Genomic DNA, 21,057 nt, shown 5'->3' on the forward strand with positions numbered 1-21,057 from the left:
ATGGACAAAATGAAATCAAAAACTTAGTCAAATATATTGAATCTTTTCAAGACAAATAGATCTCACAAATTTGAAGTGTTCCGGATTAGCCTTTTTCAAATTTTGATGAATCCTCTTTTTTAACAATAAGCCTTCAAGGACAAAGACATTGTACATTCTTAAATCTCTCATCCGTGTCATCTGTTTTAGTTTGTATCATCCACTGAAAAATCATGGGCCCTGCCATAAAGATCACATATGTAATTTCAAGGCAATCATGGATTTTTTTTAGAGCTAAGAAGAGAATAACAAAATAAGAGAAAGCAAATTTAACATTAGCTAGATCATGACTGCAGTTTCTGTAAAATACAATCTGTCTTCCCCTCTTTTCATTGCTTACTTTCTCAGCTGAACATAAATTTAGATTAGCCTATTCATTTGCCTAGTCCTGGCTGCAAATACTGAGAGCCCAAACTACTGTTTCAACCATGTTTTGCATCTGGTGAAGCAGACATGTGCTCCTAGTCAAGAAAGATCACCGGCTTCTTTAAAATAATAATCAGAATGTCAGGTTGCATCTACCATGTAAATATTTAAATCTTTCTGACATGGTTTTTGAAAAATTTTCCAATTGGAAATGCTTTTCTTCAGACCAAACAGCATCTGAAATTCTCAGCCTTCTCCAACCTCCAGTGGGCTGTCAGAAATGAGAAGCATTTGTTGCAGGAGATACTTAGTTTGATGTGAAATATAGCAAAGGTCATGTGTGGCCAAGCCAGTGACCTGCTTTTGAACGCTCATGGAATAACAATACAGAGGGGAGACACACAGGAAGACACCAGAGTGATTAGGTGAAAGGAATAAACAAGTTCCAAAGAATAATATGGAAGAGAGAGATGTACACTTACCAAACCAGATAGGTAACATGAAAGAAGTAAAAATGGAGGAAAAGGAAGTGGAAAGAAGAGGAATGGGAGGTGTACTGGGAGTGTCCTGGGAATAAAGTGTACAAGTGTGCTCATTACCTTGAAGGCTTAAGCAACTAGATGGAGTTGATTTGAGATGTCAATGACCAAGGTCAAAATGCAAAATAAAAGGAAAGGATTTAAGCCTTATATGATCCCAGCAGATTATTCCCATGTCAATATAGTCTCACTGCTCCATATCCTACATGAGAAAGTTGGCATGATTTCCTTTTCCAGACAATACTGAGCTGGCAGAGATACTGCAGCTTTAAATAATGATTTTAGCATGCTTTATGGGGATGATTTTTTACATGATTACAACAGGCTGCTAACCGAATCTTTATGATACTTTACTATGTAGGCTTAAGAACTGGTTAAACTTCTTATAACCTTCATTTTGGGAATTGATTAAATCATTGATTCAAAACTTGATTTTCACAAGCAACATGAATGACTTGCCTGTTCTGTATTTTCCCTATATTCTCCTTCAAAATATTACACATGTAATGCATGTGTAATAGCATACAGGCAATGCTTCTAAGACCATAAAGATATAGCTCTTAATAGAGGTATTTTGATACATAGATATATCTGATTTTGAAAGTAGGAATTATGAAATTCCATAGAAAATTGGTTATTAAAGAAAATCAATATATAGGATACAAATGGGCACAGCTGCACTTTCTAGTTCCTTCCATTTTAAACAACTGCAACATTATGCAACAAACCAAGATCGCAATAATGTATTCTGAGTTGCTGATTGGTTATCATCTTTTACAGCCTTAATCAATAAACTGCTAAAGCTAAGCCAGACTGGCCTTCTGTGATGTCATTTGCAAATTAACCTTTAATACTCAAAGAGGCAGCACTTTCAGCCCCTGCACATTGTCTGCAGTGACTGCTGGGCTGGTTGAGGAGTCTTAATTGGCCCTTTTTTCTGTAGATAAGAAAGGTCATTTCAAGAAGGTGAATTGAAACGCACTGATATTTAGAAAGAATGTTCTCTGTTTACAACACAACATAAAGCTATATGATATGAAAGATGTTCCATGTGAGGTCTCCTAGTACTCTGAATTGTTATTTTCCTAGGCTCTTTCTCCTTAAACAGAATTTTTAGAGAGAGATTTCAGAAACCGAAATCCTTATGGCAATACTGTGGCCTCCCAGTGACCTGTTACTGGAGTGTTATGCCTACTGAATTTCAAGAACTCTGTCTACCGTAGCAGGGAAAGGGTCAAACTGAAAAAATCATTCATTCCCTTCTGCAGTGCTGCTAAATGGATTCAAAGATGTGGCGAGATCAAAATATTATATTCAATGGAAAGAAGAGCCAATCTCAATGCAGCTTTCTTTTCCCTTTGTCAGAATCTATTAACCAATCTTGGTGTGCCACCTTTCTTTCCCAGTGACCTATTCTCAGTACTCACTTAAGGGTCTACTATTCTGTCCCACTCCCAATGCCATCTGCCACTGGCAGAACTTGTATAATCATTTTCTAATTTTTTTCCTCTCTCCCAGATCCTTTCTGCTCACCTTCCTATTCTCAGCTTTTTCTTCTTTTCCCCATGCCCTTAGATTTCCCTTCTCAGATCTCTCAATCCCATTTTTCTGGCCTCTATTGTGCTTACACCAATGTCTCCATTTGTCATCTGGGCCCTTCTCATTTTGTTCTGTTGTAAGAAAGTGTGTCTTTCTGAAAGAATGGTCTTGTTCAACCAGAACTAATTTGCTTGACATACAAATTACTATGTGAAACATGGAACTGTGCTATGCAGAAACTTACACTAGATAATTGTAGTGTTTTCTTCTCCTTCCAAAGAGAAGAAAATCTCTCTGTCCCTTTTGTAATTAGTCACTTGCCTTAGCACCTACCCAAGCATCCCCTTCCCTTTTCTTTCTTCATAGCTTTCCCACAGTAAAGTGTTACCAAAGTAACACTTTATCCCCTTCCCTGAACCAGCACTATAAAGCTTACCAGAAAGGCTGACTTTACTTTTCAGTTCATTTTGCTTACTTCTTGTATTTATAGCTAGTTTTAATTCTAATTTTCAGCATTTATCACTTATTCTACAGCACATGCTCCATCCACTGACCTCCTGGGCACGCCAGCTGGTTAGAGCATAAAATATCTTCAGAGAGTTACAGAAAACTACTCCAGACCAACTGTGGTACCAAACATAAAACCTAAGAGCACAGACAGTCTCTCAGGACAGTCTGAGAGCATGCAGACATGGAAGATCCTTAAGTAGCATGGCAAAAACTAAAAAGATCGGAGAGTTAAGACATAAGGAACAGGAAAAACAGTGAATAAAGAGAAGAAAGCTGGAGTAGAGACAAACTTCAGAGGATAAGTGCTGAAAGAGTCAGACTTGGGTCAATGGGGCATGAGGACATATATATCTTTATATGAAGGTTATATACATATAATATATGCATATAAATATATAAGCACTGAAGTACAGTCTGCTTCAGAACCAGACCTTAACTCTGGGTTCCGTAGTTATAATATTCCCCCACCTTTACAAGTAGCTATGAAACCCATTGTTAAATTGTCTCTCTCTTCGGGTTATGTCTTTTAAGGAATAGCAGCCTACTGCTAGTGCTGTTTACTTAGCCCATTCTAGTGATAAACGCATGCGCCACGAATTTCAATTACAGAGGACTACCCACGTTGAGGTCTGCAGACTGCTGCACAATATAATTTCATTTTTCATAAGGCTGCTTTAAAAAACAAAGCTACCATCCCTTTCCCACAGCTTATCACATTTAAAGTAATTTTATAAAGGCAACAAAATGACAGAAATACTTAGAGAAATATTGCTCCTGCAAAAGCAGAGGCATAAAATTAGGCATATCTTAGGACTGCATTTGCCTATCCAACCTTAATTCAGCCCCTTATGTGTATTCATAGGAAAAGGCATTGAAATCCTGGCTTCCTTGAAGCTAATGGGATCTTTGCCATGGACTTCAGAGATACCAGTATTTCACCCACTGTCTTCGCCTAGACACTTGCATACTTCAAATGCAAATTTTTTTCCTAAGGTCCTTTTCGCATTCATTCATGGCATGCTCTGAATGGAAATCTGCTTTTTTCCTACATGTATAGGGTGTGGCCTAGTGCCTTATTTACTATATACACATAAAGCCTACATCAAAAAGAGGATTTAAAAATTCCTCATGGTTGTTTTTTCATCACAAAACCATACCATACTCCTGAATGTTATGTGTGCCATGAATACCCCTTCAGAATGTTTTTTCTGAAACAACTTGCATTACCAATTCTGTGTTGTAGATTGGAACCTGCAGCACAGAAAAATACAAATGAGGGCAAATGAAATACCCTACCAAGCTGGACCTAGTGCTATCTTCTACCCAAGGAAAGTTTGAGCCTTCTTGTCTCACCTCATTTGGAAGGGTCCTGACCATGAACCTACAGATTATTACATTGGTGCCTAAGAAAATATAAAGAAAATATAACAATATCAGATCAAGCTTTGCTCCCCTGCATGGGTGAAATACCCCATAAAATCAATGGTAGTGCTATCAGTAAAAATGAGAATTGGGTTGTGCTTGGACAAGCTATATTTGCTGATACATCATGTGATGATCAAGTACAGCTGTGCCTTAGGAATTAAGGATTTACTGATTTAACACTTGACTTCTTCATCCTTCTTAAAGCATTCCTATGACATCATATTTGGATGCTCTCATCGAGTAACTCTCTCAATCTGTCTCTGTAAGGCATCTTATCCATGGCTTTTGCGGATTGTTAAATTAAATGAATGGTTTAATGGCAAAGTGATTGGGATTAATCAATGGACTAAAACAACTCCATGGAGCATGTGTGCACAGAACAGAATGTAAGTGGTTTATAGCAATAAGAAGTGGAGACCCGCAGCTGCTACATATGCCGATGATAACAGAGATAATGAACAGCTTATTTAGGAATTTATCTGGACATGGGTGTAACTATTCAGATTCAAATGACATGTCAGGAGCAAAAGCTTTGATGACTCTATCAACTGTAATTGACCTTTAAGGAGTTGAATTTCTACTGAAAAGCATCTGCTGTGTATGTTAACCTAATGAAAAACATCACAAGTCATGAACCTATGCAGTAAAAATAGAGAACCGTTGAAATAGATATTTGTGGCAAGCTGCAGACAGAATCATCTAAAGTAGTGTAATAAATTGTTGAAAATGTGATGCATGATGATGGACACAAGCTATGAATTAACATTAACATGTTTTCTTCAGCTCTTCATAACCACGGACACATATAGAATAGTGTGTGGCAGGTATATATTCTTTGTATAAATGCTTCATTTACCAGCACAGCCAGCAGTGGGAAAGAGTAACAGAGGCCAAAAGCTAATCCTGCTACTCAGACCGGGAGATGTTCAGATTCCCAAAGTGAGACTAAAATGACCCAATCCAAAAAGAACAGCAGGGAGGAGTCCCATTAGAAGAACAGCACTCTAAGACCCAAATGGCAATGAAGCTCCTGAATAATATACATCGAACCTTTATAAGTATTTCTGGGTACTTAGAAATTGGCATTACCAGGCAACAAGCATCTGGGCAAATTTTTGCACCCATGCTGAGTTTGGTATGATGTAATACAACAAGTGCTCAGTCCAAGGTAACTAATGGAACTGAAACCTCTTGTTAAAGGAGGAAAACCTCTTGTTAAGGTTAAAGTGTACTTGTGGTGACATTTTCAAATGCAAGCTTTACAGTTTCACACTTAACAGTTACATAATGTGCACAAACTGCATCTTCCCTGCAAAGCCTGCAGCAGAAGGAAGAGCACAGGATAACTAGGTAGTTACAGCCTAGGGACCAATTAAGTCTAGTTTCCAAATCTGCCTATGCAGATAACCCTTCTGCAATACCAGTACAGGTTTTGGTAGGCACCATTAATTCATGCAGAAGTTGCAAGTGTGAATGCAAATCCTGAAGCTAGTCCTCAGTCTTTTATCCAGGTAAAATTCCCATTTAAGCCAAGGGAAATTTTTGTACCTAAAATGATTTACAAAGCAGCTTTTACATTTTTTCTCTTGGAGACCCCACTTCTGGGCCTTTGACCCAATTCTGTGATACCAGCATCACTCCTCATCCGAACTTCTGGAGGACTCACAGTGCTCACATAGCTGTCACACAGGGGTGACAACCCTAAATGGAGCATCCATTGAGGGGAAACCTTATTCGAGTTATCTCATTGCTCTGTTTTGGACATGACTGTGAAAGTGCTGATCACATCAGTGACCGGCTATTCCAGTGAGCAGGTCTATCAACTTCAAGCGCAGTGTCTCACTCCACAAAAAGAGGGGAAACAATCTACTTCCACCACCTAGCCTACTCCAGAATTAATGTAGTTCTGTCCTCAGTTTGAACAAACTGTAGGATTTCATTTCAATTTTGTTTCCTAAAAGTCCTCCTTGAAGCCAAAAGATTTTCCCATATTTAATCAAGCAGACAGGTAAAAGATTTCTTCTACAGGTATTGTCAATTTTGTTTATTCCTATCTGGGTGGACCACACATATCTTAGTTGTCAAATACAATTTTTATATGAACCATGAAATGAAATCTTTGCAAGATGGCAATGCATCTTACTGTAGTTGCTATGTAACAACAATGTATATGATGTCTATGTCTATGTCGCTATATCATTTCTGCTCCAACATAAAAAGTGAGAATATTTTATTGTCCCCACTGCAAAAACTCGGAATGTTTTTTTCTTAACTAAATGGGGACCTTTTGTCAGTTCTTATTGGCTGTTTTGAACTAGTCAGCCAGTGACTGAACAAAGGAAAAAACAAAGATAACAACACATTGTAAAATGTTTTTTTGGTAATTTATTCTGATAAGCAAATAATCATTTTGTTTCCATTACAGTGTACTATTAAATGAAAATAGTTAGCAAAAATAGGTCTCATTTCACCGCAGCAAATAGGAAATAGGCGTTCAAACAGACTTACTGGGTTTTTAAAAGCAGCAAAAGGAGAACGGAAGAAGTTCCTACCCCAGTTAAACTGTTCTTACTTTTTAAAAGGAGGGCAAATCAACTCTAGACCCAATCATGGGAATTTTGAATCTGAATGGATACATCAGAATGGAGACCTTTGGTTACACAAAACAAAATCCTCCAAAGGCAGGGTCAGACCTAGAATTAAGGACTCTCAACTCCAGTGTTCATCTGCAACTGACTAAAGAAAGAGGTATTTTTGCTTAATCACTCCATGCTATTTAGAATCCACAGACAAATTTACAAGGGCTTCACTGAGAGAGACAAAGCAGAACAAAAATGAAGACTGATGCTTTAGGAAGTATATTTCAGTTCACAATAGCCCCTTATTTATATTCCATGTTCTCACACCCTTACCTGGAGTAGCACTGGAGACTGTCGGCCACTGCTGATCAGGCCCTCCTGGTCCTCCACGTAAGATTCCTGCCTCCTCCATATGCACAGCACTGAATAAGCATATATCATGGTTAGATTATACAGTCCTCAACTGCCCTGGGCTTTACAGCATTCCCCTTCCCAGCTGCTCTTCAAAATGTTATAATTGTTTGTCACTGTGCAAGCACCACCACAATATTGCACCATGCTAACAAATTCTGCTGGATCATGTGAAAAATAGCTATCTTGACTTGCAAGAATCATCTTTGCTTATTCACTAAACACAGTTGTGGCATAACTTATAAAACGTGTATTTCTAGGATGCTTTGCTTTCATTGATTGGAAGTTGCTAGCAAGGAAGTCTTTGCTTTTATGATGAATTAACGGTAAAGCAAATACCAAAAAATGGGTTTAGTTAGTCGAGCACTTCTGTGAGTGTGATACTCTAACATATCCTGTTTTCCTGGGTTACCATATCATTTTGATGAGCAGTTCGGAAAAAGAAATTATGCTTCTCAAATGCAGAAACTACAGGTCAAATTTCAGTGTTGCATGGTGAGAGTGTGGCTTTGAAAGCACCATTGCAATTGCTGCACATTAGCCAGTACATTACAGGAAAGAAAAAGAAATTATATGCTATTTTTTAATGCAAAACTAGGTGCTTATTTGTGTATGATTCCTTAGAGAAACAGGATTCTGTGACTGCACTTTCAATCCCAGTCTCTGCTCATCTGCCTCTCAGTTCCTTTCCATTCTCCCTGTTGAACTTAATGGGCAGCTTCAGCCAATTTGACTTAGGTCAGTGGTCTTAGTGACACCAAATTCCTACAATTGTTATGAACATCAGCAGCTGGGCAGGTCACAAAGTCTCAAAAACTGAGATTTCAGGGAGGGACAGGGCTGCTGATGTGAGAGAACAGAGGGACACAGATAGTTTTTCAGAAAGGCTTCATTAGCTTCCCTGCTTGTGGGACCAGTTGGTTTAAATGAGCTTTGACTTTTCATTTATTGTACAAGTAACTTCAGGCAAAATCTTGAACTCCTTTTAGAAAGGAATGTGAATCCACAGGGCCAGGTTGAGAATATACAAGAGGATGCCTGACTAAGTGAACTGGTAGAGAAGATGCTCAGGTAGACAGGAGAATTCCTGCTTTTGGATCCTCCCTCAGACTGTTTATTTATTTTGCAGTAAGCAGTTAGGGATTAAAAAAAAACCACAGGAATGTAAAAGAAACAAACCAATAAGCCCAGATTTTTTCTCTGCCCAACAAGCCACAGAATCAAGCTCTTTCCTTCTTCCATTCCTTCTGTCCCTGAAGTTTTTGTTCCTTTTTACATAGCAGACCAAAGTCAGATGGAGAGATACAGTGTGCCCTACCCACAGGAAGCACATAGATGCCTGCACAGTTTCAGGGGTAGGGGAGAGACTGAACCTGAGTTTTGTCTTTCTGCCTCATGGAGTCTCTTAAACTCCGTAACGGATAATAATAATGGATAAAAGGTGATGGCCACAGCCTCATCACACCAAAAATTTTTGGAAAAGCACAAAGTCCTGCACTTTTAGTGCCATTAGGAATTTTTGCAGCCTTTTAGATGCTTCTAAACTTTTAATGCAGTCTTATTAATCATGTCAAATTACACCTGAAAATAAGACCACTTTGCTAATTTGCTCAGGAAGAGGGAACAAAGACATTATTTTATCTAGGCTCTACAAAAAATGGCTTTATTATACTTCTTTTTTTTCAGATGTACTGAGTGTCAAATTATAGCGGAGACTGGGATGTTATGCAGGCATTTTTAAAGATACAGAGATTTGGAAATGGCCTTACTTTGACTTCTTTGAAAATCTGAGTCTTATATCCTCAAAATGTCCTTTTAACTGTGTTAATCACCTTGATTGCACCATGGTGTTAATAAAATGCCTGAAAGAGCAGTATACTTTTATGGTAATGAGAGACAGCAAGATGGAAAATGCATCAATGCTGCAGACAGCCTATTGAAACATATCAGCATTGATGATAACGGGGAGCTTTAAAAGTAAACATAAAGTGTATAATCACAGTTAAATAACACAACAAGTGTAGCAATTATGTCTTGGCAGTAAAGGAAAGCAACACAAATGTGCAGACCTACAGAAGCACCGTTATAGCATAAGATGTGGTCAAAATGAATCTGTAACATTTGTAGATTGAAAGAGACAGCAGCAGAACTCAGGTGCTTTCTGTCTCAGCATACAGATATCATCAGTCTAGGGCATCAGAGGAGCCTGACAGAAAGAAGGTAGTCCTTTTCAGAGCGGACAAAGACAGAATTCCCCTTCATATCAGGAAGCACAACACATACCTTTGCATTCCTGCCCTTAGGGATGCAGAATAACGCCAGTCAGGATTAGGGTGTTTTGGCTGTAGAAACAAAAGCCCAGGGAAACATTGTTAATGTGTGCTACACATGCTGAAAAACCTGTGTATCTGGCTTATTTTGTCATTACTGTGAAGGGTCTAAATGGAGCTACTCAATTTTTGTGCACATTCAGAGCTGCCAAATCCTTCTACAAATCTAAGGAGTCTTTTAAATGGACACACAGAGATCATCTGTACAACAGAAAAATTGTTTAAATGCCAAGACCTTTGACTACAGATGATCTGCATGGAAAGACGTTAAATGTTGCAAACTGGTGGACAGTTATTTTGCACATTTAAAAACATTCTGGGCAAAGAAGAAAAGAAAAGATAACAAACCCAGAATACATATTTTGCTTGTTTACCTGATAAGGCAATGAAACTTGAGCTCCTGCACTGTATAGCATATAGTACATATAAAATGCAGCCCTCTGTGAAGGGAGTGCATGAGCTAGTCTGTTTGCTGTGAGGTTTCTGCTAGAGTTTAGTGGACTGCAGAGGACTGCACTATATTGTATTAGATACGCATACTGCAGCAAGTCGTTTATCAAAGGCAGACATTCTTTCATAATATCAAGAACTAAAACATTTTCCATATTCATGAAAGGGCACAGGAGAAGAAGGCGGAAAATAGCCAGCACTACCTTTGACAAATAAACCTCAGCATATGTTGAACTGCTGCAGAATGGCTTGCTAAGTAAAGATATAAATAAGAAATTTCTTGTTGATCAAAAATTGCTCCAGAAAATCTCATTTATATCATCATGGGACCATCACAATAATTTTTAGCTACAGCCAATGAATGCAAACTGAGATGCCACAAAATTAAGCACTTAAATATAACCCTAAATACATACCATGGCTATTTCTTGGGATTTTTCAAGACATTCTTTTTATGCAATATTGCAATCAGTGCTTAACTTCAGGCTCTCAAGTTCAAAACTGTAAGTCCAGAGACATAATGGACTAGTCATTCCTGGTGCATCTTATACAGTGCCAAACACACAAATAATGTATGATAGTAACGGTGTAATTCTCTTCAAGCCATTGGAGGCAGCCCAGAAATGAATTTGGTCCCATTATTTGAAAGAGAAAAAAAAAAGTGTGGAATGCTCTGAATTATTTAAAGTCAGCTCTGCCTTTCCTCCTGAGGTTTGGCATATGCTCTTCCCTGGATCAATAGGTTTTATTCAAATGAAAATGGAGCAATTACAACTTACACCATTGCTCTATCACCATATTTCCAGGGCCCAGCATTGAGTGTGAGATGCTCTTGGATGATGTGCATCTTGACATTCTTTACGATACAAGTTACATTAAAGGGAAGAGGCTGCTACTTGCAACCACACATTAAACATCTGTGCTAGCAATTTCCTTCCTTTTTAGGCCCCAGTTCTCTGTTATGCTCAGCTTCTGCTGAGTTTAGCAGAAAGTGGCCCGTTATGGTTCCAGTACTTTCTGGTTCATTCTATTTTGGCCACAGTCCCAGGGATGTTAAGACAACACTAAAGTCAACCACACAGTAATAGTCAACTAAAGTGGATAGAAAACACTACACACTAATAAGCCTCTCTCTCTGATTTGTATTTCTTACTATATGAAGGGTGCTGACACCAGAAGATTTGGCTTTTCCTCTGCTGGGGATTCCCTTATAGCAGAGGAACTGCCAGTTGAGATGTGGAGGCAGGGGAAAGCCCATTTCCTCATTTTTGCAATGAGAGAGATGCAGGTCACTAATCTGCACTAAGGTCACTATTTTTCAATCTTACCACAGTTCCAGGCAAAACACAGATGAAGTGAGCTTATGAGAAAGAAACAAAACTGTCTGGTACAAGTAGGGTAGGAGTGAGAAAAGAGGAAGAAGAGGAAGCCAAGAGTTAGAGAGCTCTCAGCTGAAAAACAATAATCCATGTTCTGTTGCACTGGGAACCTTCATACACCAGATCATGAATGGGATACGATAGCAGGAGAAATTCATCAGTTAGGCTTCATTCGTTCCACAGTACGTGGACGGAAAATCATCATGTCAGTATAAGGTAAACGGCAGCAATTGGGAGAATATGTTACTTTCAAAGGTTACTGTCCAGATGCTGTGGTTTCCTGTGGCCACTCCCAGACAGTTCTCTATTTGTTATTATTCTTCATGTGTAAATGAGCAAATGGGTGGACATCTCTACTGCCAGAGTGAACTGGAGGACCATGCATAGAGGAATCTTCTGGCCGGTATTGGAATACTCTGAACCTGCTACAGGGACACTAAAACATATAATGTTGAAAGCTTTAACAGAGAAGATATACTGAAGAAGGGGGGAAGCTTTGTCCATGTCCTGGTTTTCACAGACTAGTATGAAGAATAACATGACAAAATATGGAGAACAGGGGTGTAGCGCAGCTCCCAAAGGGACAGAAGAAGAAATTAGCTCAGGTATATATAGTCTGGAGAGGGATCTATTGCCATAGTTGACGTTCGACACTTTCAGGGGGCTGCTTTTGGTTTTTAACTATGAAAAATTCAATTTGTCTGGGGACTTCCTTACTTTTTAAAGTCTTCACAGGAAAAAGAGGAGTAGGCAGTTGAACATCAGCCTACCTTTGCCTAGACTTGTTCTCACCCATTTTTACTGAGTGTGATCACTGCATGACTGGGAACTTTGGGACCTCAGAAAGAGACACAGGTCTGTCCTACAGTTGCGTTATCGCAGGTTGACATCCTGTAACTTACAAAATTGGCGAAGTTCCAGTTTTGCCTGTGTAACTGGCTACTCCTTTTGTTCTGTTACAGGTTTTAATTCTTTAAGATGCTCTGGTCCTAAGAGAAAGTAGTTTCAATATACCTTTAAACAAGATTGGGCAATTAGGAGTGAGGAAAGCAAAAGTATGATCAATAATAGAAGTGACAGCATAGTAGAAGACAAGCAAATCTATTCAGTAACATCATTCCACAATGCAGATGCAGCACTGTTGCTTTTTACAGATCCAACAAACAACTCATAGTCTGTATGCTTGGGTTGGCTGATGTCTCTACCCATGAGCAATTCACCTTTGCCCATGACAGACTGGCACCACTTTCATACCTTAATATTCATGGACTGGAACATGACTAGAATTGTTATCATCCTACAGTGCGTTATGGCTGCAGAGCACAAACTGAAACTTGCCCCATCAGAATGTGCTGTTAGTAGTCACTGTGTTGTGAGTACAAGGAGGAAGGCCAAAGAGGAACACAGACTCTGAAGTAGGCTAGCCTCTTCCCAGTTGTATATCTTCATGCACTTGCTACTTTACACAACGCCGATGAAGCTAATACTGTTCCTTTTACCTCTGCAGCTCCCAACTCATTGCAAGGCACTATTTGCCACCTGCTAGCCCAGCCACTACTTTCAATTTAATCTTAGACTGCCATCTCCCCCAGAGATTTTTGGAGGCCATGTACCAAATCTCATGGTTCTATCCGTTCCACTCATCATTAGAGGTGATGGAAATCACATAATCCGGCACAGAAACAATCAGTCACTTCCTATTCCTCCCGTTATACACTTTTTCTGCCTTAGAAATAGCACACATCATCACACGCGTGAGATGAGTCAAAAATCAATCCAGATGCCTGTAGCAGTGGTTGCCATTGCACTATTTGAACACTTCATGACAACAGTTTGCTCCTGCTGGTTCTTCCAGGCACCAGGGCTACTTTCTGCCAACCACAGAACCACAAGCGTTAATGTAATTCATCATAAACAACCAATTGCATTTAAAAGTTTGATTAGCAAAGCGGAATATACATCACAAAATCAAGCCACCTTAGCAGCAGAAAAGCTCATGCAAAATTTCACTGAATTATTTTTAAGTTACACAGGATGGGTTAATTTAAGAAGAATTTCATTGGTTCAGTGAGATAAAATTTAATTGAAAATATATTGCTACAAACATTCTGCTAAGTTCTCTTCTTAGTTAATATTTTAACACTTTAAGGATTTGTCTCTGGAATAGAAGGAAAAAATTAAAACTTTTGATGTTGGCCTGATCCCATATTCCTGAAAATCAATGTGAAGCCTCCCATTGGCTACACTGGGTGTTAGCCCAGGACCTGCCTGAGGTAGAAAATTGCGAATCAAACATTTATAAACAGTTGCCAGATAATGAGACTGCTAAAAGCATCCCACTCTGTTCCTATTTCCACACAAATGCACAAGAGAATGACAAGGTATAGTTATCAAATATATCAATTTTGAAGCAATAATAAAAGGCCTTTTAAAATCCCCAACAGCATACAGCTCTGCTTATTTTCTAGTGACACTGTGTTGACAGCTGCGGGATAACAGAGGCTTCTATTGCTGATTCCCTACTGTAAATGCTTACAATTAATTCAACGTGGAGAACAAACTATTTATAGTCTGTGGATATGTTTATCATACAAGAAATCAGAACGGAAATGGAAAAACACCATAATTCAGTAGCCCACAAGTTTTCTTCCTGGGAGTGATCATTTGCATTCCTAACTCTGAGAATATTAAAGTGAAGTGAACAGGTAAATGCTTCTGTAAAGTTATTTAACAAGTTCTAGGAGAAGAAAACCTGCTTTTTCTGCTCAATATTGGATGTAAATTTCTGCTGACATAGCAGTAACCCCAAGATTAACACTCTGACTTCCCTGAAGCACAGAGCACTGACACTGCATAGCAGAAAAATTTCAGCTGCTACCGCTAAACAAAAAAACAAACACTTATAGTTAACCTTTACAATGTCAGTGAGGCTGGAGAATTTCTTAAAGGCTTAAGTTCTTGAACTGAGATTGTAAGATATTCTACCATTAATACCTTTAAAGCCCATGTGGGAAATCTCTTGGAGAGATTGCTCCAGACAATGCTGTGGGCTTACTAGATTTAGACACTTCAAAACATGCTTTTATTCAAAAGCAGTGTCAAGATGTGTTCAACTCAAGTGTTGCTTGGTTTTCCTCACGTGTTTAGCAAGCTGACTTTGAAGTGGAAAATAAAGGGGAGAAGTCAGAAGTAGAGCAGTCTGCTTAAAAAAAGGTAAAACGCCAGTGAATTCCTGGGTCTTACGGCTTTAGTTCTTCCTCAAAAGTGTGAACAGATCACCACATAAAGTTATTCATGAGTATCACATGAAACTGCATTTTGTCAGTCACACAGTAACCACAGAATGGTGGTAAAAAGGAATCTATAATCAGAAGAGCTCGTATCTGCTTCTCTTAAGGATCCAGAATGCTTGCTCATTATTGTGAATGTGCTAGGCTGCCTTCTGGGGCAGAAAACTTCCGTTAAACCATATGTCAGTCTGGTTGCTCATCCCTATATTGAAGCAAGAAGGTTGCAATGGGATCCAAGACGTAATAAACAAGCTTAACTATAGAGAAGGCAAGAACAAAACGGGAGAGATGAAAAGACTGACCAAGGAACGGATACTACTCAAATATCACCCAGCAGCTCCACAGGTATGTGAGGGAAGGGGACTTCAGATTAAAGTACTGAAACAATTCCTGAAAATGACAGATCATCACTGCAGCAGTGGTTAGCAGTGAAATTGCACTGCCCCCTCTTCACCCCTCCCAAAAGGCAAGAATCCAGGCTGGACATAAATGCGCACAGCGCCACCAATGAAGCCACAATACTTTTCACTACTTTTTTAGTGTGAGATTTCCTACATTGCCTACCTGGTCTTCCTGTAGTAGTGATCAAGTTAATTAGAGCATTATACTCATTAACCTTGCATTCTGACCCTTATCACCAGACTCATGCCAGCAATAGCTGTTTCTAAGTTTTTCGGTGCACATACTAGTACACTTCCTTTACAAAACACACTTAGTTTGAGATATTCTTATAAACCTATGAAAGACCATAGAGGCGAGCAAGGTGAATGTAGAAGCACGGGCTCTCTTGCAGAAATAAGCTCCCATTACACCATTATGACACTAGTGGTACAAATCAGACTAACTATATAGAAAACAACACATCAACAGATGCAAAGAATTCCCTACCTAACCTTAATGCACTGCATTTTCCATTCCCATATATTCATGTAATGACCAAATGAAGCTAGCCCCAACTTAGTGCAGAGTAATTACTAACAGCTTTGACCTTACTTTTAAATATGAAAAGGACCAAGACCTGATTGCATCAAATGTTATTGACATTATTCTCAAATAACTGTGAGATATTTTTTATCCCACTGTAAAACGGCATTTGCAAAATAGTAGTCTCTGTGAAACCTAAGACATATTTTCATGCATGGTATACATGCATAGGAAGCCCTTTCAGCTGGTCCCATCCTCTTCATTGCACAGTTAACAGAAGAATCATTTCCAAAAACTGTCAGAAAGACTTGTTCACATTTTCCAGAAGTAACATACACCTCAGAGATTAACTGTGCAAATCATTGCAAGGCACAATAACGCTTGCTGCTATGCTTTACAGGTGAAGGCATGGGTCTTTAAAAACCGATACGAATTCACTATAAACAAGTAAGAAAAACACAGGTGTCTGACGATCTAGCAATGAATAGATCATTATCTTTAAAAAGTATACTTTGATGTTGCTAGGCAATGGATGGTAGGTACTGTGTAAATGTTGAGCCTCAAACAAGGGAAACACATGATTTTGTAGTACATAATTAGCTGAGAATTAGTAATTAGTACATGTCATCACATGCACCTATTTTCTCATATACACTTGACACTGATACACCTTCATGGCATATACTGCCATAAGCCAGTTTAATAACCAAAGACCTTACAAAAGCACTTGTGATAAGTAGTATTTGTCAGAATTTCATCTCTATTTAAATCATATAGAACTACTTGAATAACTGATTTCTCTTCTAGGTCATAACTCCATACAGGCAGGCATTCGCATATTTGTTCTATATATCTCTCTACTTTTGTACTCCAAGTTCGGTCTGGCAGAGCTGCCGTTGCCTGACCTGCACTGGGATTTTCAAAATTTGCTAATTCATTGCATTCAATAGACTGATTCCTTAAAATGTGATAGGAATCTGTTAAACTAATTTCCTGTTGCTTTTAAATCCAAAGTGAAACCATTTTCAAAGATTACCTCTCTATTTTTTCAGAAATTCAGATTTAAGGCAAATATCCTACTCCCTGATTCTTCTCCATACACGCTTAAAGAGCATACCCTCCTATGATCAAACAGATTCTAGGCATTTTTGAAAACTGCATCTATAGTAGACATTAATAACTACATCAGTATTGATTCATTTGTTCAGCACATGATACTCAAAGTGAGTTTAAGGTACAAAAACTATGGGAAAAGAACCCTCATACCACACCACTGTGATTTATAGAAAAACACTGCAACGGTTTTAAGTGGAAGATCACTTTTCCATTAGAGTATTTTTATGGAAGTCTTGCTAATCCTTAGGATTTGTATGTTTTTAAATACCAGTTGTAAAAGATGCTCACATCTTCATAAGTGAATAACTAGAAATAGATAAAGAAATAAGTCATATTTCTGTGCAAGTGCACACAAGTCAGGCTCCTCTCTATCCCACCACAGTTATTCCCTTCACTTCCCCATGCCTGGATGCATACTACACATTAACATACAAACTGACTGTATGTCTGCTACAATCCTAGAGTACAAACAATACACAGTAATTGCAAAATTTTCCTTTTGTGAACCATAATTATTCTCTCCAAGTGAGTGTTTCTGGGTTTGGCTCCAATATCTGTAAAGAAGAAACTACAGAATGTAAAACCTACACACCAACTGCAGACTGGCCGTATGCTTTACAGAAAGCAACCATTAACTTCTCACCATGGAAAAATATTGAAAAGGTTAATATACTGCTGGTCAAACCATAGGGATTAAATGTTTTTCAATAGCAACCCAGCGGGTTAGAAGTTGTTGCACTGCAACATAATGATGGTAACTTGCTATAATGCTCTAGAAAGGTGCCACTGGACGGTCACAGCCCAGAAAGTGCAAAATGCAGCATTGTGCAGAACAAATATTGTCAAATGAGAGCCTGCAGTTTTCAGACAACTAAAATGCACCCATATTAGTAGCAAAGTATATTATTGTAATGATCTAGCCTCACTAACTTTGCCTAGGTATGAAATCAACCAAGTTGCAAATATCTATAATTGCCATAATGTAACCTACTGATTTCCAGGCTAATCTCTTTTTATTTTTTCCTGCAATATTTTTTTTAACATTAAAGATGTAAGACCACATGTGACATACCCTAGTGCTCTGTGACAGCAGGCAGTTTTAGATCTCTAAGAGAAAAAGGCAATACTCTATTTAGCATATGAATATCTGACAAGAGACACATATACTGAACTTACCAAATGGACCCTGAAAGCCTCAGTATTTACCTAGACAAATGCAAAAACAAAACGCATTGCACAGATTAAATTTCCTTAGAGACGAGTTTTGTAGCTGTGTGTCAGTAAACCCAAAAGGGAATACAAAGAATCTGAGCTTTCCAGTTTGAATTTCCTCTTAAGTACATGTTTGCCCAGAGCACTGGTCATTGTCAGCGTTGCCTCACCTCATTAGGAGTAATGGAGTCATTTTTAAGTATGATCAGGTTTTGTGCACTCTGCCCACTCTGTCCTGTCAGATGCCTCTCAGTCATCACTGCAGAGGGACCAGTTCCTGTTGGGCCACAAGTATTGTAAAACATAAAAGTGTCACTTCCTGATCCTGCAGTTAGGCATGCCTTATAGCAGTAGGTCTTAGTGAGAGACCCGTTGCCCCTCACTTCAATGAAATGGGGCTGCACTTTTAAACCATGGGGTAACCTAGTATCGATGTTGTTGTTGGCCTGCTTGTACATTTCAGCAGGGCATCGTTCTCTGACCCCACAGAAACCCGCACAGCAGGAGTCCCCATACAGACTGTATCTGTAGCACTTGATAATAGTAAGCCCAATAATTGTGAAAAGGAAAACGAAGGAGATGGCGCTCAAAGCGATAATGAGATAAAGAGTGATCTCTGAGTAATTCCTCGTACTTTTAATGTGCCTTCTTGTGTCAGGGATGATTTTGGACACTCTGTCCACCACGGCAACCATGATGGCCACTGATGAGGACATTGCTGGCTCTCCATTGTCTCTCACCTCCACTGTCAGGTTGTAAGTAGGTGTGCTCTCCTCCCCCAATTTGCGAGTAGTCCTAATTTCCCCACTATGGAGCTCCACCCTGAATAGGTCTGAATCCGAGGTTTGTACCAGGTGGTAGAACAACCAGGCATTTTGTCCCGAGTCTCCATCAATGGCTATAACTTTGGTTACCAAATATCCTGCATTTGCTGAGCGTGGGATCATCTCCAGGGCTGCTGAAGTGTTGGTTGAGGTAGGATACAGAATCTGTGGAGCATGGTCATTTTCATCCATGACGTAGATGTGGACAGTGACAGTGCTGCTCAGTGGTGGGATCCCAGCATCCTGAGCCTGGACAACCACTTGGAACTCCCTTAGTGTCTCATAGTCAAAGGAGTTGACAGCATATATGTTGCCATTATCAGATTTAATGGAGACATAGGAGGTGACAGGTAGCCCTTCAATATCCCCATCTAGTAGAGAATAGGATACATAGGCATTTTCGGCGACATCTGGGTCGGTGGCTTTAACAGTGCATAGCAAGACCCCGAGGGGATTGTTCTCAGGGATGTAAACTGAGTAGACAGGTTCCTCAAAGTATGGGGGATTGTCATTGATGTCAGAGATCTCCACATGGATCACTTTCTGGGAGGAGAGGGGGGGGCTCCCAGAGTCAGTAGCTGTAACTGTGATGTTGTAGGATGCTGCCTTCTCACGGTCCAGGTTGCCCTGAGTGATCAGGGTATAGGAGTTCTTGAAGGAGTTGAGTGTGAAGGGGAGGCCGGGGGGGATACGCAGATTCACCTGCTTATTCAGTCCTGAGTCCTGGTCAGTGACACTCATCAAGGCCACCACAGTTCCTGCCTTTGCATCCTCTGGCACCGGACTGTACAGAGAAGTCAGGACCACCTCAGGAACATTATCATTGGCATCCACAATGTTGACCAACACTTTGCAATGCCCAGCCATGGAGACAGGGCCCTGGTCAGTGGCTTGCACATAGATCTCATAGGAGGACGCCTCTTCATAGTCCAAGGTACCATTAACCCGTACCTCCCCTGAGTGTGGGTCCACACTGAAAAGCTGTCTCACCTTCTGTGGGGTGTAGCTGCCAAAGGAGTAGATCACATCCCCATTGGAGCCCTCATCAGGGTCCGAGGCATTGAGTTTGACCACTAGCGTGCCAGGTGGGGCATTCTCCAGGAGGCTCACAGTGTAGGTGGAGCGGTCGAAGGCAGGTGGGTTGTCATTGGTGTCCACAACCCGTACAGAAATCTGGGCTGTGCCAGACTTGGGGGGGTCCCCACCATCCACAGCGGTGAGCACCAGCTGCTGCAGGGCACTCTGTTCCCGGTCCAGTGGCTGCTGCAGCACCAGCTCCAGGAGTTTACTGCCCCGCTGGAAGCCTTTGAGGTCCAGGGCAAAGTGGTGGCTGGGGCTGAGCTGGTAGCTCTGCACAGAGTTGGTGCCCACATCGGGGTCCTGGGCACTCTCAATGTGGAAGCGGGCCCCGGGCACAGCAGACTCACTGATGTCCAGCCGGTAGTCCTGGCGGGGGAAGCGCGGCGCATTGTCGTTGATGTCCAGCACCTCCACCTCCACGTTGTGCACCTCGATGGGCTGCTCGATGACTAGCTCCAGGCTGAGGAAGCAGGAGGGCCTCAGCTCGCAGAGCGCCTCCCGGTCCATGCGCTCCCGCACTAGCAGCACCCCGCGGCCCAGCTCCAGCTCCAGGTACTGCCGGCCGTTGCCCGAGGTGAGCCGCGCTCCCCGGGCTGCCAGCCGCCGCGGATCCACGCCCAGGTCGCTCGCCACGTTGCCCACGAAGGCGCCGTGCGGCAGCTCCTCCCGCACCGAGTAGCGGAGCTGCCCGCCGGCCGCCCGCCCGGCGCAGAGACCCAGCAGCAGGAGCGGCAGGCCCAGCGCCGCCGCCCCGCCGCGGCTCCGCCGAGCAGCCGCCGCCATGGCCGGGGGTGGGGAGCCGCCGGAGCCCGGAGCCGCCTCGCCCGGCCCTGGCCCGGCCTCACGCCCCGCCGCCAGCTCCCGGCCGCCTCATGCAAGCGGCGAGCAGCAGCCACCGGCCGCCTCCGGCCCTGCCGCCGCCGCCGCCGCAGGCTCCGCCGCCGGCCGCGCCGCCGCCCGGCCCATGCTCGCCCGCTGCCCGAGACGGCGGCTCCGGCCTCTCTCCCTCCGGCGGCTCGAGAGAGGAGGAGGAGGAGGAGGAGG

At 41.1% G+C, this 21,057-nt stretch overlaps 1 protein-coding gene across 1 annotated transcript in view; it reads right to left on the bottom strand.

Annotated features, from left to right (window-relative positions):
* PCDHAC2 (protocadherin alpha subfamily C, 2) overlaps positions 1-20,796 on the bottom strand; it is a 47,800-nt gene extending 27,004 nt beyond the window's left edge. Inside the window, exons 1-4 of the mRNA XM_068960140.1 lie at positions 18,280-20,796; positions 18,074-18,103; positions 9,692-9,750; positions 7,331-7,419 (exon numbers count right to left, since the gene is read on the bottom strand). Coding sequence (XP_068816241.1) covers positions 7,331-7,419; positions 9,692-9,750; positions 18,074-18,103; positions 18,280-20,796 — 2,695 coding nt within the window. The remainder of the gene's footprint in view (positions 1-7,330; positions 7,420-9,691; positions 9,751-18,073; positions 18,104-18,279) is intronic.
* Between the last annotated feature and the right edge of the window lie 261 nt (positions 20,797-21,057).

Source organism: Struthio camelus, chromosome 13 (genome assembly GCF_040807025.1).
Source record: "Struthio camelus isolate bStrCam1 chromosome 13, bStrCam1.hap1, whole genome shotgun sequence".
Taxonomy (NCBI): domain Eukaryota; kingdom Metazoa; phylum Chordata; class Aves; order Struthioniformes; family Struthionidae; genus Struthio; species Struthio camelus.